At 41.1% G+C, this 16,402-nt stretch overlaps 1 protein-coding gene across 1 annotated transcript in view; it reads left to right on the top strand.

The window, feature by feature from the left end:
* LOC122777518 (membrane-associated guanylate kinase, WW and PDZ domain-containing protein 1) overlaps window positions 1-16,402 on the top strand; it is a 41,613-nt gene that overhangs the window by 16,571 nt on the left and 8,640 nt on the right. Inside the window, exons 4-10 of the mRNA XM_044038812.1 lie at window positions 3,678-3,797; window positions 7,586-7,759; window positions 9,513-9,702; window positions 11,466-11,536; window positions 12,694-12,855; window positions 13,651-14,173; window positions 15,118-15,670. Coding sequence (XP_043894747.1) covers window positions 3,678-3,797; window positions 7,586-7,759; window positions 9,513-9,702; window positions 11,466-11,536; window positions 12,694-12,855; window positions 13,651-14,173; window positions 15,118-15,670 — 1,793 coding nt within the window. The remainder of the gene's footprint in view (window positions 1-3,677; window positions 3,798-7,585; window positions 7,760-9,512; window positions 9,703-11,465; window positions 11,537-12,693; window positions 12,856-13,650; window positions 14,174-15,117; window positions 15,671-16,402) is intronic.

Below are 16,402 nucleotides of genomic sequence, written 5' to 3'. Positions count from 1 at the left end.
CAAAACGATACGTTACATAATGCAGATTTATTTGCCTCGTCTCGTGAATCATTCAGGTTTTTAGAAAGCTTAAGTTTAGATTTTTTTTGTTCCTTTTGGATGTTATTTCTTCCTCTGAAACTGTGGCTCAGTGTCACGGTGCTATTTAAAGAGGACCTCGCTCGCTGAATCCTTTTGTCGAGACAGTGTTGTCTGATGGTTGAGTTGGCACCGATGCAATAAATATCATGACAAAGGCTTTGTCAGGAGGGCAGTGCATAAAAATGGAAATGAATGATAGAATTAGTGAAATGTGGACCAGTGTATCAATAATCTAAAGCAGGAAATTAAATTAAAAGCAAAAATCAGAGTGCCAGAGTGACAGAGTGGAGGAGGGGCTTACTGCAGTCTGCTGGTCTCATACTGAGGCAGCCTGGGGAGCAGGTAAACGTGTAAACCTCTTTATGTAACATAGTAACATAGCATTCTCTACCACGCACTCGACGATTGCCCTCTTTTCTCTCTACATTCGTACCAATTTGTGTGAGTGCTGGCTTTGCTGACCTCACATTACCCTTCTGAACGTTCCCATATATATTTTCCTTTCATTGAAGTAACCAATTGTACATGTGGCCTTGGACAATTCAGAGCCAATGTCATGGTTTCAAAGACCGTCTGTGTCTCTTTCTCCTTCATGAAAAAGTCCTTTGTAATAAGAATTAATCAGAGATAAGAAACATCATCATTAAGTTATTCTAAGACGCCTGCCGCTGCTGCTGCTGCTGCTGCTGCTGCGTCGTCGGGCAGACCGTCTGTGGCCTTTTCAACTGGAGGATTCATTGTTAGTTATTTGTGTGCGATGATCTTGACAGACAGCTCTCTCAGGGTGTTGAGACAGACTTCTGTGTAATTACCTCTTAAATCCCTATCTCACCCGAGTCCCGGGGGGATCAGTGTGCGGCGCCTACAGGGAAGGGGCGGGGGGAAGAAGAAGATGTCAATAATCTATCCTGTTCCCCTGCTGACATGTCATATATATCTTCGAGAAGGGTGCATAGATAATGAATCCCTGCCTCGCACCATATCAGTTGGAGTGATACTGTGTGTCCTGAGGGAAAGGAGAAGAATTACACACACATTCAGATGTCTCGCTATTGGATCGTCAATTAAGACACATGGACAGTTTATTTCCCCTTTTAACGGTTTGCAAGCTCAATCCTGTGGGCACGCATGAGGTTTTTGGGGCGCACACGCAGCCTTTGGTGCTGCACTGATACTAAAACAGTGCGAGCAGGTGGAGTTTACAGGAGCCAATCACGTCACAGCTCTTCTCATCGTCTTTAAAAAGCACCAGACAGTTTCCTGATGAGCCAGGGACTGAGGGTCAGACTCCTCTGGCTGAGTTGTAAGGAGCTCAACAGGGAAAAAACTGGATTGATTAGTCGATCAATCAATTAGTCAATGAACGGAAGAATTGTCAGCAACTATTTCCTAAAGGGAAAATGACACAAAGTTAAGTGTTGCCAAGTTGTTGGGTTTTTCTTCTGTGAGGGAAAACTGAATGTCCTGAGTTTTTAAAAGCGGTAGAAGATGGATGGATGGATTCATTATTGTCTTACCCTACACACATCTTATTCTACAGACTGAAGGGAACGTCTTTGTTTCTCACAGATGTACGCAAATACACACAATAATCGTTTTTAAGTCATATCGCAATTGCTATTCCTGTCAAAATAACCGCAATGAGGTATTTATTCAACATCGTTCAGCTCTAATCGAGTGTTGCATCTTATTTGCTTTGTGGAAACATATTCAGCCCAACAGAAATAGCTTTATACAACTACTGGCACAGCCATATTCCTTACAGTAACTATGCAATATGCCACAATAAAGGAGAGGTCAGGTCAATGTAGTGCTGCACTGTGCATGGTGTGTGTTTGCGTGCATGTTCTGTGCACTCCTGCACATGTGTCACTGTGGCTGGGGGAGCTGCTCCCAGGACAGCGGTGCATTAATCATAGGTTTTATAGGGAAGCTGGGTGTGACTCCCTCCTGTCGGCTCCACACTGACATCATATGTGGTCCATCAGGAGAAGGACAGAGACATCTCCTTTGGTATGTCTTTGTCCTCGGGGGAGAAATAAGTCATCTCAAGGTCAGAGCGGGCGTCTCATAGTTCCGTCTGTAAATTACTTGAGATTTTCACTCAACCAACGTGATACATTTCACACTACATGCCCAAACGTGTATTTAATAGTGAGATCTGTGAAACTTGGGTAGAAATACAGCAAAACGTCTTCTTCAGCCCTGTGATGAAGTGAGATGTATTTTTTCTTGTGGTGGTGGTTTGGACCCACTGCTCTCTCCCAGGCCAAGGTCAGCGCAAATCAATTACGATGACAGACTATTGATCATCTGTGTGCAACATCTTTGCAAAGGTGATGGAAAGACTTCAAGACTTTCACACTGCCTCATGAATGTTTAATTCCCTTCTTACTGGTCTATTCATAATACATGGCTTTGGTAAATGCCTGCCATAGTTATTGTGATCTTCCTAATAACAAAGGGCACATTTTTGGTTTGAGGGTGAATGCTTTAAAGGTAGGGTTGGAGATCCTCTAGAAACAGTTAGATCAGGCTACATTTTTCATTTTTGTGACAATGCATTTATTAATTGGTTACAACAATTAAATAATCTTCCACTCCACCTTTAACTAAAGCTGGTTTGACTGCGGTCTTTGTGGAATTTCAATATTCTGTCCATGTAGCTTTTCCTATCATCCAAAGACATACAGATTGGGGTTAGGTTATTTGGAGTCTCAACTGACCACAGAGGTGAAGGTTTGTTTGTTTGTATTTTTGGCCCTGTGTAGGGCTGGTTGATCAGTTATCATGATAAAGCCAATATAAAACATTTTTTTATGACTGTCTGTCAGATGATTAAAGACGGGTGTTTGTGGTTGAGAGAAAGTTGAAGAAACGAGTTTATTGTGGTTTTAAAAGACATATTTAAACACACTGTCTGAGGTTAAACATTCAAAGTGATTACATACACAGTACATATACTGCCAAGCGTGTTTGTGGAATAAATAAACATTATGTCGAAGTGTATTTAACCATATACCTTATAACCATATATGGCTGTCAGGCTTCTTCTCTTCCTGTTTGGACACATTTGTTTTCATTAGCTTTTACCACAACATGAGTTGAACCTTTATTCCTGGTGCTTTACTGATTTTGTGGATGTTCTCATGTTTTTGTTGTTTTATTGTATGTGTTCATGTCTCGTTTATCCGTGTACTATGTACGTACAGATTTCAATTCAGTTGTTTTAAATGTGCTTTATAAATAAAGTTGGATTGGATTGTCCTGGGATAGGCTGACCACCTGTATAGATTGTTTCCCTGCCTCTCACACAGTGTAACTGGCTCCGACCACTCCCCGTAAAGCATAAGCAGTAGAAAATGAATGAATGACTGTATATCATTTATCAAACTAATGTTTGGGCTATTTATAGCTTGCTGAGTTGCTGTTTTGTTTAACACTGAACTCAGATTGAACGCTCCAGATGAGAGGCACCGGCCTTGATTAATTGACATGTCAACCGCAGTGAAGCCAGCGGTAGCTCTCTCCCTCTCTCTCTCCCTTTATGGCTCTGATGTATAACATAATATTTCCTATTTGTCTCCGTCCCACAGGTACAACCAGGCTGCCCAGAGACGGGGAAATCTCAGGTGTGGACTACAACTTTGTCTCCATTGAGGAGTTCTTCTCCTTGGAGGAGTCCGGAGCTCTGCTCGAGAGCGGCAAGTTCAAAGGTGAAGATGTTGAACATCTCATGTAATTATAATGTTTGTGCAAAAACAGTGTAACCCTAACATTAAAAATAATAATAATTTTATATATACACATCTTTTAGAAAAATGTTTTACCCTAGACAGGCAAGGAACCATATATGGTAACTTCACTGATCTTGATTCTACATGTAAATGGTATATTTTTTAAAAATGTCAAACAAAAAAACCCAAAAAACTAACTCTTGTAGTGACCTGCAATGAAACATTTTGAGTTTCCAAGTATTTCAATGACTGTTAAAGATGTTTTAAAGGTCCAGTGTGTACTACTACATACTGAGGACTCCTCTGTTCACCTTTCTCGTTCCCGAGGGTCTCAGGGAACTACAGTGGCCTCTCTGCAGCAAAAATAATACAGTTCTTCTTTGTTTGCTTAGTAAGCTTGTAATTCAAAACACAAATCACATGCTCTGGCTGGTTTGTCGTTATCAGGCTGCTGTAGAAACACGACGGTACAAGATAGCGGCCTCTGGAAAGCAAGGCCCTTGCCTCAAGCGCATTATTTTGAAAACCAAATCATTTATTTTTACCCAGTAGAAACATATTTATTTGCAGTACATTACTCGTCAATGTTACACACTGGACAACCACATTTAACTTGTTTGAAACTACCTTTATGAACTAAACTCTACTCTGTTGTGTTTAATGCAGTGCTGGTTGTGTAATTATCCAGGTCCGTTTAATTATAATACTGCAGTTTCTTTGAATACTGAACAAACATATAAACAGTGTAATTAAAATAATTGGTGACTAAAATATAACAGCTGCAGTTATGCATTGCCCTATATAAGAAGGTATTATTGCAGGTGCAAGCTGTCGGTATCTTATGTAACTGACATTGCAGGAACAATACTTCAAAGATACAGTCTGACATTGGAGTAGAGTTTGATAAAAAAAAAAAGAGAGCGAGATAGGTGACGATATTAAAAGATAAACTGACTGAACCCAAAATAATCGTTTTTTTGCAAAAAAAAGGAGAAACAAATTTTTTTACAAAACAAAACAAAACAAAATCTAGAGTCTCGGAGAATCACAGAAACAGGGTCGTTACCACACGGAGTAGACCATCCAGAAACCAGAGTCAAAATAGCAGAAGTAAACGAGGAGATGAGTTGCAGGTGAGTGGCTCAGAAGCTCCGCCCCGCCAACCAGCCAGCAGAACACACTACACAGGAAACCAAGAACTTTAACAAAAATAAAGGGCAGGAACTGACCCCATGACAAGATACCCCATCTATCTCCCTCTCATATCTAGTAGTAAATGTGAAATGTGACGCTACAGCTGGCAGCCAATGGCCTCTGCTTATCATTTAAAACTGGGAAACAGACGGAAACAGCTTGTGTTACATTTGTACTGAGCCAAGCTGTCTCCTCCTCTAAACTAACATGCTGCTCAGATTGGCTGCACCCTCATGCAACTTCTCATAAATATTCCCCCAAAATGTCAAACTGCTCCTTTGAAGAGCGTTTTCTGATCGTTTTTGTATTTACTCAACGTGTCCTCCTGCCAAATAAACATTCAACAGTTTCTTCTTGTGAGGAATGAGGTTTGCATAATTAATAAGAGCAGACTTTTCTTGGTAAAGTCTACAGCCTTGTCTGGCATATTAATGCCATCAGGTGATGCTTACCTAGTATCTACTTTGCCGTCCTCCCCCCGCCCCCCCCATTAGGGTCAGATTGCTGCATCTGATTAAAAAGCCTCCATACATTAGCATCCATAATTTATAAGAGTTTAATGGCAGCGATAAATGTCACCCTCCCCTGCCTTACGTGTGACATTGACAGACACATCCCTACAGCAGAGCAGCGGGGAGGGTTCAGCGGCACGGTGCATGCACGAGCCTGCAGAATCTACGGTAAATGGGCGACGGCTGGTGACCCTGCTGCCGAGTTCACTAATCTAATGTTTTCCCTCATCCCATTTGGATCTCCGTGAGCCAAATGGAGGTGGGGTGGAGGTAATTTCATTTCTTCTTAAGCAGCTGCAGCAGAACATAGAGCATATTATGCAGCAGGTGATCTCCAGGGAGACATCATGTACATACAACGTACACACAGACATGGAGTATAACCCTGCTGTCCTTGCTTTATTTGTTAAATCAGGTACTCAAAGCATTTTGGAACTCATTATATTAACAATATACTGTATGTAATGTACAGAGGGTGTAGAACAGACGGTTCTTGAACTGTGGTACGGTTTCTTGAACAAATATGACCTTATTTTGGTTATATTTCCATGTTTTGTTTTGTTATCTTCGTGTATTGTGCACTAGCACACGGTAAAAGAGCGGCAGATACTATAAGATTTTTTTCCCTATTTCTGCTCCTTTTTATTATTTTAGTTTATTCATTTAATTTCGTTCACAAATAAAAAAAAATCACCCAACATAATATAAACACAAAATAGAAAAGTATTGAAAGAAAAGGAGCAGAAAGAAAAATAATATCTCTGCCCCTTTATCCCAAGTAATCAATTTACATAGTATATAAAACAAAATTACAATAATATACACAAACTCACTCCCTTCCCAGTAGTTTAGACAAAAAAGCAAATTTAAAAACTGGGAAAAAAAAACATCCATTTGTTACTCAAATTTAACACATTTCATTGTATTTCCTTAACATTTTAGTTATGGTTATTTTCATTAGAAAGATTTGTTTTATGTGTTTAAGTTTTCAAAATGAATGAAATAAACTTGACAAACAAACAAACAAACAAATAAAGCAGTGGTACACGAGCTTCCTCTGGTGGTACTTGGAGGAAAATCAGAAGTACTGTTCTACTGTATACACGAGAGTATGTGATCGTAGTGGAGCTGAGGAATTTTGACCAGATTGTGTCGAAAAAGAAACAAATGACAAAATAATCATAATAATTAGAGCCACCTTATGGCCCATGCCATCTTAATCTGATTTCACTATACCATATGAAGTATAGCACTTCAAACCCAATATTTTCTCAGGTGGTACTTGGTATAGAAAGTGTGAGAACCACTGGAATAGTGTTATATAATGTGTTATTTTTGAGGGATTTAAGTTATGTTAGTATGTGCATGTGTAAGTGTGTATTTGTATGTGTATATACAGCATATGGACAACTGCATATGCACTGTGTGTACTGTATCTTTTTACCCTTATGTTTATATTTTTCTTTCTTTCTTTTGTTTTCATCTTTAGAGAAGTAGCATATGTTTCTGGGGATAATATAAGGCATACATGAACTTTTGTCTGTGGCTTTGCAGTCAGTGCTGTTTGCATATAACTGAATAAAGTACTATTACTGCTACCGCTACTATAAATGCAGACTGTGCACTGCTATGGATCTTAAAGGAATACTTCACTGCTTTGTATTTAGCTTTGTATTACTAGAATATTGTTAGAATCTTTGAAAAAAAGGGCTTCCTAACCTCAGTTTACCCTGAGTTGAGAAATATCTTCATTCTTTTCTTTGTTACGTGCCCACCAGTGACACTTGGTCCTGTTAGCGTAACTGTTAGCAAAGATGGCGGACACTGGGAATGAGGTCCCGCCCCCCTTTGAGTGGGTCTAGAAAGTGGGGAATTAGCGATGCAGGGGAAAATGAGGTTGGGAAGCACAATTTTTCAAAAATACGACCCCTATTCTACTAATACAAAGCTAAATGCAAATGAAGTATCCCTTTAATATTTATATCAACAGAGTTGCAACATAAGAACAGTTTATTCAGTGTATCGGATTTATAATCTGGACTTTCTGCCTCTCTGTCACAGGAAATTACTACGGCACTCCTCGGCCCGTGCACATCAGCACAGAGAGCCCTCCCATCACCTACCAGGAACATCGAAACCTCCTCAGAAACTTCCGCACACGCAGCAAATCGCTCAGCAACCTGGAGAAGAGCGTGGACGAAGGTGAAAACAGCGAGGACGACTCAGGCCTGTCAGGTAAGCGTCTCCGACACCTGGCTCATACATGCACAGCAGAATGTGTAAACTATGAAGACAAACCGAGGCGTAATACTTTTAATGTAATAGGTTTAAGAATCAAAAGAAGTATCGACACTATTGAAAATGTGTCTGTTAAACGCCGCACAGTTGCCAGCGGCTAAATGCTAACTTGTCCCTGTATCTATCGCTCCTTTCACGGATACTCACATTAATCAATCATTAGCACGATTAGTATGCTGTAAACTCTCAGCGGGGCTGTGGCCTCATCGATTGCTGAATTACATCCAGGGGAAGGTCATTAGCTTTAGGCTGCACAGGGAAGGACGCAAGGTTGCACACAAGGATGTGATGGAGGAGGAACTAAGAAACAAGGTTTTTTTAAATAAATTGAAATAATAGTCACGGTAAGTATAACACAGGATTATTGAAGATACTTTTTCACCATGATAAAGCAATTTAATCTAGGTTGATTATGTTTTAAATGGATCAAATGCCTTCAGATATACGATCAGAAATCAAAAATCAAAACAGAAGTCTTAATTAACTTAGTGTTGTCTAAGTGTTGACTGATATTTCTGAGTATTGATGCACTGTTGTGATATGGTTGTTTTTCTTACTACTTCATACATAAGCTCTTCAAAAAGTGAGTGAAAAAGAAGTTCTGCTTCACAATGTTGTTTTAAGCCTTTAACACCGAGCGCATCGCACTTTGCATTTCTGTGTTCTTCCGGAAAAACTCCCAACGGTTTCTGAAAGCTGAGAAGTTGCATGTTAAACCCAACATGTGGTTATTATGGTAATTTAACTTGCTGCATCACAAAGCCGAAAAGTTCAATTCATGTTTATTATTAATGAATACATTGTGTATTCTATAGGTTTATCTAGATCTGTGCAAAGTCTCTAAAAGGGTCAATGCCCCATGAAGTATATAGAAGAATAAAATAACCCTTAATGGAAATACGCATGCAGAATTTTTATCTTCTTGAATAAATTAACTATAGTTAAATTTTTTTGGGGCGACATTATAAGTTACAAGGGCTGTTTTTGGGAAAGAGTAGAAGAGCAGGTCAGGGTAAGATGACAAGGCAGTGATATCGCAGGGGTCGTAATGACAGAGGTAGTAAAGGTGAAGGCAGGGAGCCAGGATGATACAGAATATAAGAGCGAGGCTAGTGGGAGGTGAGAGATGCAGGCAGGCAGAGATCCAGATAATTAGGGACGTGTTAAAAACAGGAAGGTAGAGCAGCGTGTAGTTTGGGATCGGGTGTAGGATGAAAACAGGATGGAGTGGACGAGTTATCCAACACTCTGACCTCTGCTGAGTCACTTTCTAAGGTGTTATAGTGTGGGTGGTTGGGTTTGGCCAGAGTTTTTCGTGTGCAGCAGGACTCGTGGCGCCGCACGTTCCGTCTGATGTGTCTCAGATCCATGGTAGAGCTCACAGCTGAAGGACAGCTACAAGGACAGCTGCGCAGAGGAAACTCTTGTTTCCCCCTCCTCTGCTAGAATGGCAATCACACACACACTGTTTCCTCCTCAAAGTGAGGACAAAGCAGTCTAAGATGCTGACCACAGGTCTTTTTTTTTTTTTTTTTGCCCGACAACCCCCATGGAATTCACGGCATCAGGTCATTACAGAGCACAGGAGACACTTTCTCACCTACTGCATCTGTTCGATAATGAGCCACAGTGTTTTTTTGGGGGCGGGGTGGATTTTCAACACCTTTCTTTTAATCACCTATCATCACAGGAGGTTCTGCAGGAGGCATCAACAGCAGCCACCGCTCCTCCGGTCGGCCCCGAGCATCCAGCAGCGGCGGGGACGGCAGCTTCATCGAGAATGGGGTGATCGGCAGCAGACGTGGGGCCAGGGTGAGAGCGGCGATGCCTGATCACTGGGAACAGGCCTTCAGTGATCCAGGAGAGTCTCTGTACTTAGAGTGAGTGCCCACCTGGTCTACACACATCTCTGATGCAGGTCCAGTGTGTACAAATGAATCCTATCCAATGGTGACACAGCAGATTGTTTTAAATGGAGGACTCCTCCACCCAATCCTCCCTTTCATAGCCCTTCAGGGAACTGCAGTGACCTTTGCAAGAAGATGTTGAAAATGCACACTGTGTGACACAGTATATCTGCAAGACCCTTTCCTAAAGTACATATAAAAGGCTTATTCTAAGGCTAAACCATTTTTATTTTACAGCAATTATACACTTAACAGTTTCATGGGTAGTATATTGCATTTCTGCCAATAAACCATCCTTACTGTTACACACTGGACCTTTAAAGGAAAGGTTTCTTCATCATTTAAGTCTATTTGCACAATACAAAGGTGAAGCAAGGAAATAATGAGCATAAAGTCTGGAAAAAAGGCGGAAACAGCAACATAAGAATCTGTCTGGAAGAAAGTTACTTTCCCCTTTAGCCCAAATAGATTCCTACTCCCATCAGTCACTTACGGTGGCCCTGAAGTGCAAATCACCACGGCAAATAGGAAAACAACAGCATTAACTTAGGAAAACACAACAACATTAACATAAAACACAACGACAAAAGCAGGAAACACAAGTAAAGTAAAAATAGTCACTTTCTGTTTGCATAACCACAGTCCAACCTTTCCCTTACCCAGTCACTTAAAGCTGCTGACAGGGAAAAGTACTGTACGTGTAAAAGAGCTCCATATTCTGACAGTTACTGTGTCATTGATCTAGAGCAGTCGTTTGCAGAGGCTGGATCTCAGGAAGGAAATATTTTGTGGAATAAAATTGCAAAAGAACATGTTGTCCAGCCTTTTGCTGAAGATTTACATAATGTTACATACGTTTTTAAATAAGTCAACACTTGCAAACGGCTGACTTACCTCTTCAGTATGATATTAGAGGTCACAGAAAGGTCAGAAACGTCACAGTATGCACAAATTTGATCATCTTGTCACATTTTGCAGTGTATTATTAATTTGGTTATTTAAAATGTATAAAAGTCACCATACAGAATAAAGTTTGTGAAACACCGTTTTCTAATCCAATCTAATCCAATTTTATTAATAAAGCACATTTTTAAAAAACAACAGCAGTTGACAAATGTATTATTATTTCCATTCTTATTCTATTCTATTTGTATTTTATTATTTTTCATTCCAAAGGGAACATACCAGCACAAGTTTTTCCACATGTGTGTACTTGTATAACCCGCGTGACCATTAATAATCTTGAATCTAATTCCATGAACCCTGACTACGTTATAACCTAAGCTTGATTTCTGACCACAGAGGCCAGTCGAATAGTAACCAGAATTTAAAGGAGAGCAGACACAGTTTTGCTTTAATTCTCTATTTAGGGAGGAAACAGACATCACTGGAAGCAAAACGAGACTCTCATTTTTAGCACGGATTAAAATCAAGCTTAATTATGTTATAGCTAATTATCTCCTGCCTCTGCCTTCGTATTTAATGGGCTGTTGAGTGAGCGCTATTGATCTGCTGGTCTAGTTCTCAGAAAGAAAGCTATTAAACCTGTAACCTAAAATGTCAAACTAATTATTAAACATGCTCTTATTGCAGTGGAACTCATCTCTCATTCTAACTGTGACACAGTCCAAGGCTGTCATATTAATTCCAGTAATATTAGGGTTCTAAGGAGAGTGTCTTGTCTTTTCTTTTCTTTTCTTTTCTTTTCTTTTCTTTTCCCTCTTTTGTCTCTTTAGTCGCAACCCAAAGAGGACCAGCTGGCAGCGTCCTCGAGCCTTCAGCAGGGAGACCGTCTACAACAACGACTGTGAGCCTCTGTTCTCTCTTTTTTTCTTTGTCTTTTTCTTTTCTCAAGATGCAGTTATTTTAACACGGGTGACACATTTCACTGTCGATGAAGCCGCATGTTCTGTTAAGAACGGAAATCAGAGACACAGCCGGCTCGCTAGAGACAAATGAGACGGAATGAGCTTTTGGGTGATCAGAGAACGTAAGTGATTGAGGCCTGAAGCTCGGCGCTACTGGCAAAGAGCCAGACTCACTGCTGAGGTCGGCACATGGATGACATGTGACTGGCGACTTACTGTTTTTTAGATTTGAACAAGGACGGCGTCAATTTTTGACGTTTTTTTTCTAAATATTGTTAATTGCCAAATGCAGGAAAGCCATCAGATTGTGTCAGTCAAGTGCAGTACACTCATCTCCCCAGGAGGAGGTGATATAATCACTGTTGTGGCAACAGTTGCCTGCATGTTTAAGGGATTAGTGTGGATTTTGGTACAAATAACATGTAAATATGCATAACAGACCGACAAACACTTAACAAAAACAGCATTAAAGGAAAAGGAAACCAAAATATGTGTAATTATATTTTCTGCAGACGTGTATGATTTAAAGTAGGGCACATTTTTATATCAATACTATTATTTACTAGTTATATTAGTTTATTAATTCTCTCTGCGACACACAATACATAATTGCTATTAATGTTTTACCTCAGATTTATGAAACATTTGTGTTTATTAAGTGTTTCAAACCACAGTTTAAAACAGTAGTAAATGATTTCTTCAACTTTCACTCAGAAGCAAAGCTGAATCTATAATTATCTCGTATTTCATCGCAGTATTGAGTGACAATCTGGCGACGAGAGGCTGGAGAACCAGGAAATAAGTAGAGGCTTGACGATTAGATTGGGAGCAGGTGAGCTCCCGCCCGCAGGTGAACTGAGTGCACGCCGTGGTGAATGCAGGAAAAACAGGAGACGCAGGCAGAGAAGAAGGCGGGGCATGACAATCTCAACCAGTTGTCCTTTATCATGATAACTTTTGGCTTTATCCTACTGCTCTCATGTGAAGTAACATGAAAATGACCCACATTATAGTGCTGAGGTGAGATGTTTTTCATGGAATCTTTCAACCAAAAACGTAAGTCAGTCTCTTCTCCTCTTTCTGTGTCTGTGGTCAGGGTTCACAGATCTGCCTGAGGATCTGCGTGGTTTTCCTGTGCACACACACTTGACCAAAGGATCGAGAGGGTTCGGTTTCAACATTGTGGGCGGGAGCAGGCCGAGGGAGTTCCTCCAGGTCTACAGTGTGACTGAGATTGGACCGTCAGCACTCAAGACAGGTAAAAATACAATGAAATGATGCGATAGAAAAGTAACAAAGATGTGTTGCTGTAATAAAAATATACATATGTACATATATGTGAGATAAATCCCATGAAATTACAATAATAATATGCTTGTTATAGCAGCAGACTGCAGTGTCTTTCTCTAGTCCTCGGTCTCTTCTCTTTGGGATTATACTTGTGGGTACTAATTTCCCCACAGCAAGTGTGCATCACAAATCAGTCGCAGCACACCATAATCTAGCATTATTACACATGCATATGCCACTGTACACATTCAGGTCACACACACACACACGTGCACGCACACGCACACACACACACACACATGTTTCCGTGACTTCCGAGAGAATAGCTTCAACTACAGTATTAACTGATTCATGTCTAACGTTAGACTAACCCTAACCGAACCAAATCCACATCCTGTGAAATTTTGGGTTGCCAAAATAGTGTTCACACCACTTACACTTTTTTTTTTTTAATCACAGTTAATACCACGCTGGGAATCCAGAGCAGAGGGTGTCTCTGCAGGGACTGATCTAGTTCATATCAGTTAATAGGCTGCTTTAGAGGGATTAGTTTGTTGGATTAATTCACACCCACATAAAACACACAGACGCTGTTTCACTGGCAATCGACACGTACAATCAAGCATATGAACAACAAAAAAAAAGGTTAGATGTGACTTTCTAAATCTTCTGAAAAAATATTCCTAAAAACAAAACAGATGAAGTTGACAATAAAAATGTTGTATAAGGTGTCTTATGTGTGTTTCCTTTAATATTTTATCAGCGGACATCCTCGTCTACATCAATGACGTCTGCGTGTTGGGATCGTCTCACAAAGAAGCAGTGGAGATGCTGAAGTCGGTGCCTGTGGGCCACAGCGTGGACGTCGAGGTCAGAAGAGGGTATCCAATGCTCTACAACCCCGACGGTTGTCCAAAGCAGTCCCCGCCAAGGCCACTGGACAGCGGTGCCTTCATCCTGCCCCCCACCACCACCACCCAGCCTCAGCCTCTTCACCAGCGACCTCGCCTCCCAACACCCACCCACCACGCCCAGCATTTCGACTTTAATGGGGTCCACGGTGACGTGAACTACATGGAACCAGGAGTGACTCTGGATGCAAATGGAAACGCGATGTCTTTCGTAGTCAGGCAGCCGCCGCCGTACAGACGCTCCAGTCTGAGCAACACTGCCACGTTGTCCCCCGTTCGTCCACCTCGATCCCTGAGAAGACTGGCCCGGCTGCAGTCTCTTGACCAGGCCAGCCAGAGCGACAGTGAAGTTGTGTCAGCGATTGGCTCTCACAGGTAACAACATGATGTTTCCCTGCTCCAACACACCTGATTCAAATAGAGAGCTCATCAACAAGCTCTGCAGAAGCCTGATAACGAGCATTTTATCTGAATCTGAGGTGTGTTGGAGCAAAGAAACACCCGAGACATTTGGGGCAGACAAATAACACGGAGAGACAGGTTGTAAAAGATACACACTAGGAAAACAAAGCTAAAAAAACTACAAAAAACAGGAAATAAATAACGCACAAAAAACATAGAGAACAAACCATAGTCCATGAAAACACTACAAAATCCAGTAAACATAAACCAAATCAACACCAAAAACCAATCTGAATCATTTTGTTAGCAACTGTCATCCTTTATGATTTTTAGCCATTGAATTGTTTTTTATGATTACAATATTTTAATGTTCCAGCTTTATCTTTGATTATTTTCTCTCCAAAATTTAAAACAAAATAAAACAAAAAAAACAGAAAACAACCATTTAGATTTTTTGCTGCAGGAAACTGTAATGAGCCGGTTTCACCATCTGAAGCTAAATGATTAATTGAGACAGTAATTGACTGAGTGATCAATCATAAATATTCAGTAATCATCAGTTGTAGGCCTAAAAAATTCTAATCTTCAACCATCTTTAAGTGTAATTACTCACATATTCTTATAACCAGACCTGGTGTTCAGTATAAACAGCCATAATGTATGATAAGACACAAACTAGGCGCCTTTCAAGGTTCTCTCCCTTGATACTAAGGCACCAGGTATCGGGACCAGATACCATCTCAAGGCTTATTATCTGTATGTATCAGAGCTGGCACTCTGCTCACTAGAATCTGGTGTTGTCTCAGTTCTTCCTGATCTGAGCTGCCTTCAATAAAATCTTTCAAATTAACTCATGACTGACACCAGAGAACAGTTTCCTTATTATGATTACAATTCTGCTTCCTCTTCTTCATCAGGGCATCAATGATTCGGAATCACAACAACAACTCCCTCTCAACACCCCAACATCATGTACGATACGGCACATCAAAGTCGTCTGAGAGCGACCTCTCCACCTGCACCCTGTCCGGATCCCGGCTGCCAATGCCTCAGTCGCCCAGAAGACCAGCAGAGTCCTCGCCCGGCGGCCCCCGCAGCTCTCAGTCCCATCTCTACAGACCGCAGACCTCCCACCTCAGACCTCCTTCCACCTCTGACAACCCCTACCACCACCACCACCACCACCACCACCACAGCGTCAACGATTTCCATGCCAACGCCAGCCCCACTGCCAGTCCAAACAGGGTGTCCTCTCCAGGAGCGAGGAGTGGGGGAGAGCTGGTGCCAGTGGTCCTGGCTCAGTCTGAAGGAGACGGCGGCCTCGGCTTCAGCGTGGCGGCCGGAGGTTCTGGAGGCAGGATGACTGTTGTGAGAAGAGTGTGGGACAGGAAGCAGTGCAGCTCTCTGCAGCCAGGGGATGCTATTGTCAAAATCAATGGTGCTGATGTTCAGAGTCTAAGCTTTTCACAGGTAATTGGCGAATAATGTAATCTGAATAATCCCTTTCTTTTTTGCTTTTTTTGCACCATGGAGTGACACAACAGTTTCACAAAAAAGATTTAACGTAATAATTTTGTTTATGATAATACTATTATTCATCTCTAAGTAATCACTGGGGTAAGACCATAGACTACATTTAAATGGACACAGTCTTTTAACTTGAAAAGTGACATGGAGAAAAAGGAAGGGGGTGACTCCACTGATTGAGAACCCTGTTTGAATTGAGGTCTAAGGGAAAATGATCCTATTTTTCAGTTGATTTACAGTAAGTAAACCGTCAGTAAACATTTTCCTGGGCAGTTAATGTTCTCAGTTGCTAGTTTTAGTCTTTTAGGTCAATTAAGAGGAAAACAGACAAGAAAGCACTGCACCTGAGTGGACACCAGTGTGAGTGACAGCTGGTATTGTTCAATAGGAGCCTTGTTACTTAAAGACTATTTGAAAAGATAACAGGGTGGCTGTGGATCAGTGTTAGAGGGGGTTGTTTTCCAACTGTAAGGTTGGGGGTTTGATCCCTGGCTCTGTTAGGCTACATGGCAATGTGTTCCAGTACAAGATGTGTGATAGTTATAAAGATTTGCTGTGGGAATGTGTTTGTAAATGAGTGTAAATGTCATCAGGACTTGAAAAGCACTAATACAACAGTAAGTATTAGGATGAGGTGTCCAGACTCTTTTCATGTGTCGTTCCACGCTGGTGGAA

Source organism: Solea senegalensis, linkage group LG11 (genome assembly GCF_019176455.1).
Source record: "Solea senegalensis isolate Sse05_10M linkage group LG11, IFAPA_SoseM_1, whole genome shotgun sequence".
Taxonomy (NCBI): Eukaryota; Metazoa; Chordata; class Actinopteri; order Pleuronectiformes; family Soleidae; genus Solea; species Solea senegalensis.
Note: the sequence above shows the minus strand (reverse complement) of the source record. Positions and strands in the feature narration are given on the sequence as shown.